General features: G+C 48.8%; 1 protein-coding gene across 2 annotated transcripts in view; it reads right to left on the bottom strand.

Moving 5' to 3' along the window:
* rbm25a (RNA binding motif protein 25a) overlaps positions 1–7,466 on the bottom strand; it is a 46,679-nt gene continuing 39,213 nt past the window's right edge. For both annotated transcript variants that reach the window (XM_065004405.1, XM_065004406.1), the window contains exons 16-18: positions 2,889–2,987; positions 665–712; positions 1–360 (exon numbers count right to left, since the gene is read on the bottom strand). In XM_065004405.1, the coding sequence (XP_064860477.1) occupies positions 268–360; positions 665–712; positions 2,889–2,987 (240 nt within the window). In that variant the 3' untranslated portion in view covers positions 1–267. The remainder of the gene's footprint in view (positions 361–664; positions 713–2,888; positions 2,988–7,466) is intronic.

Below are 7,466 nucleotides of genomic sequence, written 5' to 3'. Positions count from 1 at the left end.
TTGGGGTAGAGGGGGTCGGGAGCGGTAGAGAGGGGGTTGGGGGGGATTGGGGTAGAGGGGGTCGGGGAGCGGTAGAGGGTGGTTGAGGACTGGTAACAGGCCCATGTTCATAGTCTCGACCCCCTAGTGAGTGAGAGGTGTACGTGTGGATCAGTCGATCAGTCAGAGACATAAAGAGACTTGAAGCAAGAGGGGAAAAAAACTGTCCCTGACAGCAGTAATACTGTAGTAGTACTAGATAGTAGTACTAGATAGTAGTACTAGTCTTCATTTCCCCAGACCAATCTTCTTGGCCTCCGTTTCGTAGATCAACAACCTCCACATTTTAACTATGAACACCTCGGCCTCTTCGTCCAGAACCTGCAGGTACAATACATCAGTCAGTGATCTCGTCTCTTAAACACTTTTATAACCAACTCAAATGTAGGATTTACATTTCACGTTAGTCCTTTAGCAGACTCTTATCCAGAGCGACAGTTAAGTTGCATTCATCTTAAAAAACAACCGAGGTGAGACAACTGCACATCTCAGTCGTAGAAAGTCTGAGCGAGTGGAACAAGCTTAGAAGTAGCTCATACGAGTGAACATCCGATCACTATTAGTGGTTCAGCCTTGAAGATCGTTCCAATGACCATGTTTAATGATTGGCTAATGATCTACTCACCATGGCAACATCATCCAAGATCCCCTGCGGTGTGCCGTGAGACATGACCTTCAGGAGATAACATAACAAGCTGGTCAGATATCACACCGTGAGACCACTACAGTAGTGAGTCATTTAGCAGACTCTCTGATCCAGAGCCACTACAGTAGTGAGTCATTTAACAGACTCTCTGATCCAGAGCCACTACAGTAGTGAGTCATTTAACAGACTCTCTGATCCAGAGCCACTACAGTAGTGAGTCATTTAACAGACTCTCTGATCCACTACAGTAGTGAGTCATTTAACAGACTCTCTGATCCACGACAGTAGTGAGTCATTTAGCAGACTCTCTGATCCAGAGCCACTACAGTAGTGAGTCATTTAACAGACTCTCTGATCCAGATCCACGACAGTAGTGAGTCATTTAGCAGACTCTCTGATCCAGAGCCACTACAGTAGTGAGTCATTTAACAGACTCTCTGATCCAGAGCCACTACAGTAGTGAGTCATTTAACAGACTCTCTGATCCACTACAGTAGTGAGTCATTTAACAGACTCTCTGATCCACGACAGTAGTGAGTCATTTAGCAGACTCTCTGATCCAGAGACACTACAGTAGTGAGTCATTTAACAGACTCTCTGATCCAGAGCCACTACAGTAGTGAGTCATTTAACAGACTCTCTGATCCAGAGACACTACAGTAGTGAGTCATTTAACAGACTCTCTGATCCAGAGACACTAACAGTAGTGAGTCATTTAACAGACTCTCTGATCCACGACAGTAGTGAGTCATTTAACAGACTCTCTGATCCAGAGCCACTAACAGTAGTGAGTCATTTAACAGACTCTCTGATCCAGAGACACTAACAGTAGTGAGTCATTTAACAGACTCTCTGATCCACGACAGTAGTGAGTCATTTAACAGACTCTCTGATCCAGAGCCACTACAGTAGTGAGTCATTTAACAGACTCTCTGATCCAGAGCCACTACAGTAGTGAGTCATTTAACAGACTCTCTGATCCAGAGCCACTACAGTAGTGAGTCATTTAACAGACTCTCTGATCCAGAGCCACTACAGTAGTGAGTCATTTAACAGACTCTCTGATCCACGACAGTAGTGAGTCATTTAACAGACTCTCTGATCCAGAGACACTACAGTAGTGAGTCATTTAACAGACTCTCTGATCCACGACAGTAGTGAGTCATTTAACAGACTCTCTGATCCAGAGCCACTACAGTAGTGAGTCATTTAACAGACTCTCTGATCCACGACAGTAGTGAGTCATTTAACAGACTCTCTGATCCAGAGACACTACAGTAGTGAGTCATTTAACAGACTTTCTGATCCACGACAGTAGTGAGTCATTTAACAGACTCTCTGATCCAGAGACACTACAGTAGTGAGTCATTTAGCAGACTCTCTGATCCAGAGACACTACAGTAGTGAGTCATTTAGCAGACTCTCTGATCCAGAGACACTACAGTAGTGAGTCATTTAACAGACTCTCTGATCCAGAGACACTACAGTAGTGAGTCATTTAACAGACTCTCTGATCCAGAGCCACTACAGTAGTGAGTCATTTAACAGACTCTCTGATCCAGAGACACTACAGTAGTGAGTCATTTAACAGACTCTCTGATCCAGAGACACTACAGTAGTGAGTCATTTAACAGACTCTCTGATCCAGAGACACTACAGTAGTGAGTCATTTAACAGACTCTCTGATCCAGAGACACTACAGTAGTGAGTCATTTAACAGACTCTCTGATCAAGAGACACTACAGTAGTGAGTCATTTAACAGACTCTCTGATCCAGAGCCACTACAGTAGTGAGTCATTTAACAGACTCTCTGATCCAGAGCCACTACAGTAGTGAGTCATTTAACAGACTCTCTGATCCAGAGACACTACAGTAGTGAGTCATTTAACAGACTCTCTGATCCAGAGACACTACAGTAGTGAGTCATTTAACAGACTCTCTGATCCAGAGCCACTACAGTAGTGAGTCATTTAACAGACTCTCTGATCCAGAGACACTACAGTAGTGAGTCATTTAACAGACTCTCTGATCCAGAGACACTACAGTAGTGAGTCATTTAACAGACTCTCTGATCCAGAGCCGCTACAGTAGTGAGTCATTTAACAGACTCTCTGATCCAGGAGACACTACAGTAGTGAGTCATTTAACAGACTCTCTGATCCAGAGCCACTACAGTAGTGAGTCATTTAAAGTTCGACTCACCTTCGAACAGACAAAGTCCACTAGCGTAGCTTCCTCCTCTCCGATGTACTCTATTATCTTCTTGTTGATCCAGGGCCTGATGCGACGGTCCATCAGAGTCTGAGGAGAAGAACAAAAACGTGGCAGATTTGGTGTTTTAAAAGAGACACAGGAACGACAGTCCCAACTCCCGACAACTTATTTTATTTTTTTATTTTAACCCCCTTTATAAAACTTACACGCCCAAATTCCTACCGGTGCGATTAAACGGTTAGCCACGGCGACCTCAGAAATGTAAAAGGAAGAGAGCACACCTCCAACAAGATTCCCCGGGACAATATATATATATATTTTAAAGAGGCATTCATGGCTCATTCCGGCTGCAACCGAACTCTAATTTACAAAACGACAGACTTTATTCCAGACCTCCGGACAACTAAGTATTAATCCCCCTCCTACAAAGCATAGCCAAGAGAGATTATAACACAACATTCAGGTTCTACTTCTCTATCGAACACTTTGGGTGGAGTCTCCTCCTCCTCCTCCTCCTCCTCCTCCTCCTCCTCCTCCTCGGCAGGAAACTAAAGTGATATGGACAACAAACTGTTCCTCCTCCTCCTCCCCCCCCTCCTCCTCCTCCTCCTCGGCAGGAAACTAAAGTGATATGGACAACAAACTGTTCCTCCTCCTCCTCCCCCCTCCTCAAACTCCCCTCCTCCTCCTCCTCGGAAAAACTAAAGTGATACGGACAACAAACTGTTCCTCCTCCTCCTCCTCCTCCTCCTCCTCGGCAGGAAACTAAAGTGATACGGACAACAAACTGTTGCTCCTCCTCCTCCTCCTCCTCAGGCAGGAAACTAAAGTGATACGGACAACAAACTGTTCCTCCTCCTCCTCCTCCTCGGCAGGAAACTAAAGTGATACGGACAACAAACTGTTCCTCCTCCTCCTCCTCCTCCTCCCCCTCCCTCCTCCTCCTCCTCGGCAGGAAACTAAAGTGATACGGACAACAAACTGTTCCTCCTCCTCCTCCTCCTCCTCGGCAGGAAACTAAAGTGATACGGACAACAAACTGTTCCTCCTCCTCCTCCTCCTCGGCAGGAAACTAAAGTGATACGGACAACAAACTGTTCCTCCTCCTCCTCCTCCTCCTCCTCCTCGGCAGGAAACTAAAGTGATACGGACAACAAACTGTTCCTCCTCCTCCTCCTCCTCCTCGGCAGGAAACTAAAGTGATACGGACAACAAACTGTTCCTCCTCCTCCTCCTCCTCCTCCTCGGCAGGAAACTAAAGTGATACGGACAACAAACTGTTCCTCCTCCTCCTCCTCCTCCTCCTCCTCGGCAGGAAACTAAAGTGATACGGACAACAAACTGTTCCTCCTCCTCCTCCCCTCCTCCTCGGCAGGAAACTAAAGTGATACGGACAACAAACTGTTCCTTCTCCTCCTCCTCCTCCTCGGCAGGAAACTAAAGTGATATGGACAACAAACTGTTCCTCCCCCTCCTCCTCCTCCTCCTCCCCCTCCTCGGCAGGAAACTAAAGTGATACGGACAACAAACTGTTCCTCCTCCTCCTCGGCAGGAAACTAAAGTGATACGGACAACAAACTGTTCCTCCTCCTCCTCGGCAGGAAACTAAAGTGATATGGACAACAAACTGTTCCTCCTCCTCCTCCTCCTCGGCAGGAAACTAAAGTGATACGGACAACAAACTGTTCCTCCCCCTCCTCCTCCTCCTCGGCAGGAAACTAAAGTGATACGGACAACAAACTGTTCCTCCTCCTCCTCCTTCTCCTAGGCAGGAAACTAAAGTGATACGGACAACAAACTGTTCCCCTCCTCCTCCTCGGCAGGAAACTAAAGTGATACGGACAACAAACTGTTCCCCCTCCTCCTCCTCCTCCTCCTCGGCAAGAAACTAAAGTGATATGGACAACAAACTGTTCCTCCTCCCCCTCCTCCACCTCCCCCTCCCCTCCTCCTCCTCCTCCTCGGCAGGAAACTAAAGTGATACGGACAACAAACTGTTCCTCCTCCTCCTCCTCCCCTCCTCCTCCTCCTCCTCCTCCTCCTCCTCCTCGGCAGGAAACTAAAGTGATACGGACAACAAACTGTTCCTTCTCCTCCTCCTCCTCCTCGGCAGGAAACTAAAGTGATATGGACAACAAACTGTTCCTCCCCCTCCTCCTCCTCCTCCTCCCCCTCCTCGGCAGGAAACTAAAGTGATACGGACAACAAACTGTTCCTCCTCCTCCTCCTCCCCCCTCCTCCTCCTCCTCCTCCCCCCTCCTCGGCAGGAAACTAAAGTGATACGGACAACAAACTGTTCCTCCTCCTCCTCGGCAGGAAACTAAAGTGATACGGACAACAAACTGTTCCTCCTCCTCCTCGGCAGGAAACTAAAGTGATACGGACAACAAACTGTTCCTTCTCCTCCTCCTCCTCCTCGGCAGGAAACTAAAGTGATACGGACAACAAACTGTTCCTCCTCCTCCTCCTCCTCGGCAGGAAACTAAAGTGATACGGACAACAAACTGTTCCTCCTCCTCCTCCTCGGCAGGAAACTAAAGTGATACGGACAACAAACTGTTCCTCCCCCTCCTCCTCCTCCTCGGCAGGAAACTAAAGTGATATGGACAACAAACTGTTCCTCCTCCTCCTCCTCCTCCTCCTCGGCAGGAAACTAAAGTGATACGGACAACAAACTGTTCCTCCCCCTCCTCCTCCTCCTCCTCCTCGCAGGAAACTAAAGTGATATGGACAACAAACTGTTCCTCCTCCTCCTCCTCCTCCTCCTCGGCAGGAAACTAAAGTGATACGGACAACAAACTGTTCCTCCCCCTCCTCCTCCTCCTCGGCAGGAAACTAAAGTGATATGGACAACAAACTGTTCCTCCTCCTCCTCCTCCCCCTCCTCCTCGGCAGGAAACTAAAGTGATATGGACAACAAACTGTTCCTCCTCCTCCTCGGCAGGAAACTAAAGTGATATGGACAACAAACTGTTCCTCCTCCTCCTCCTAGGCAGGAAACTAAAGTGATATGGACAACAAACTGTTCCTCCTTCCCCCCCCCCCTCCTCCCCCTCCCCCCTAAAGTCCCCTCCTCCCCTCCTCCTCCTCCTCCTCGACAGGAAACTAAAGTGATACGGACAACAAACTGTTCCTTCTCCTCCTCCTCCTCCTCGGCAGGAAACTAAAGTGATACGGACAACAAACTGTTCCTCCTCCTCCCCCTCCTCCTCGGCAGGAAACTAAAGTGATACGGACAACAAACTGTTCCTCCTCCTCCTCCTCGGCAGGAAACTAAAGTGATACGGACAACAAACTGTTCCTCCTCCTCCTCCTCCTCCTCCTCCTCGGCAGGAAACTAAAGTGATACGGACAACAAACTGTTCCTCCTCCTCCCCCTCCTCCCCCTCCTCCTCCTCCCCCTCCTTCTCCTCCTCCTCCTCGGCAGGAAACTAAAGTGATACGGACAACAAACTGTTCCTTCTCCTCCCCCTCCTCCTCGGCAGGAAACTAAAGTGATACGGACAACAAACTGTTCCTCCTCCTCCTCCTAGGCAGGAAACTAAAGTGATATGGACAACAAACTGTTCCTCCCCCCCTCCTCCTCCTCCTCCTAGGCAGGAAACTAAAGTGATACGGACAACAAACTGTTCCTTCTCCTCCCCCTCCTCCTCGGCAGGAAACTAAAGTGATACGGACAACAAACTGTTCCTCCTCCTCCTCCTAGGCAGGAAACTAAAGTGATATGGACAACAAACTGTTCCTCCTCCTCCTAGGCAGGAAACTAAAGTGATACGGACAACAAACTGTTCCTTCTCCTCCCCCTCCTCCTCGGCAGGAAACTAAAGTGATACGGACAACAAACTGTTCCTCCTCCTCCTCCTCCTCGGCAGGAAACTAAAGTGATACGGACAACAAACTGTTCCTCCTCCTCCTCCTCCTCCTCCTCGGCAGGAAACTAAAGTGATATGGACAACAAACTGTTCCTCCTCCTCCTCCTCCTCCTCCTCGGCAGGAAACTAAAGTGATATGGACAACAAACTGTTCCTCCTCCTCCTCGGCAGGAAACTAAAGTGATATGGACAACAAACTGTTCCTCCTCCTCCTCCTCCTCCTCGGCAGGAAACTAAAGTGATACGGACAACAAACTGTTCCTCCCCCTCCTCCTCCTCCCCCTCCTTCTCCTCCTCCTCCTCGGCAGGAAACTAAAGTGATACGGACAACAAACTGTTCCTTCTCCTCCCCCTCCTCCTCGGCAGGAAACTAAAGTGATACGGACAACAAACTGTTCCTCCTCCTCCTCCTCCTCCTTCTCTCTCCCTTAAACGTGACCTGACCTCGACCCCGCCCCTTAATTAAACGTGACCTGACCTCGACCCCGCCCCTTAATTAAACGTGACCTGACCTCGACCCCGCCCCTTAATTAAACGTGACCTGACCTCGACCCCGCCCCTTAATTAAACGTGACCTGACCTCGACCCCGCCCCTTAATTAAACGTGACCTGACCTCGACCCCGCCCCTTAATTAAACGTGACCTGACCTCGACCCCGCCCCTTAATTAAACGTGACCTGACCTCGACCCTCCT

Source organism: Oncorhynchus nerka, linkage group LG18 (assembly GCF_034236695.1).
Source record: "Oncorhynchus nerka isolate Pitt River linkage group LG18, Oner_Uvic_2.0, whole genome shotgun sequence".
In the NCBI taxonomy this organism is placed as follows: Eukaryota; Metazoa; Chordata; class Actinopteri; order Salmoniformes; family Salmonidae; genus Oncorhynchus; species Oncorhynchus nerka.
This window is presented reverse-complemented; position numbering and strand designations above follow the sequence as displayed.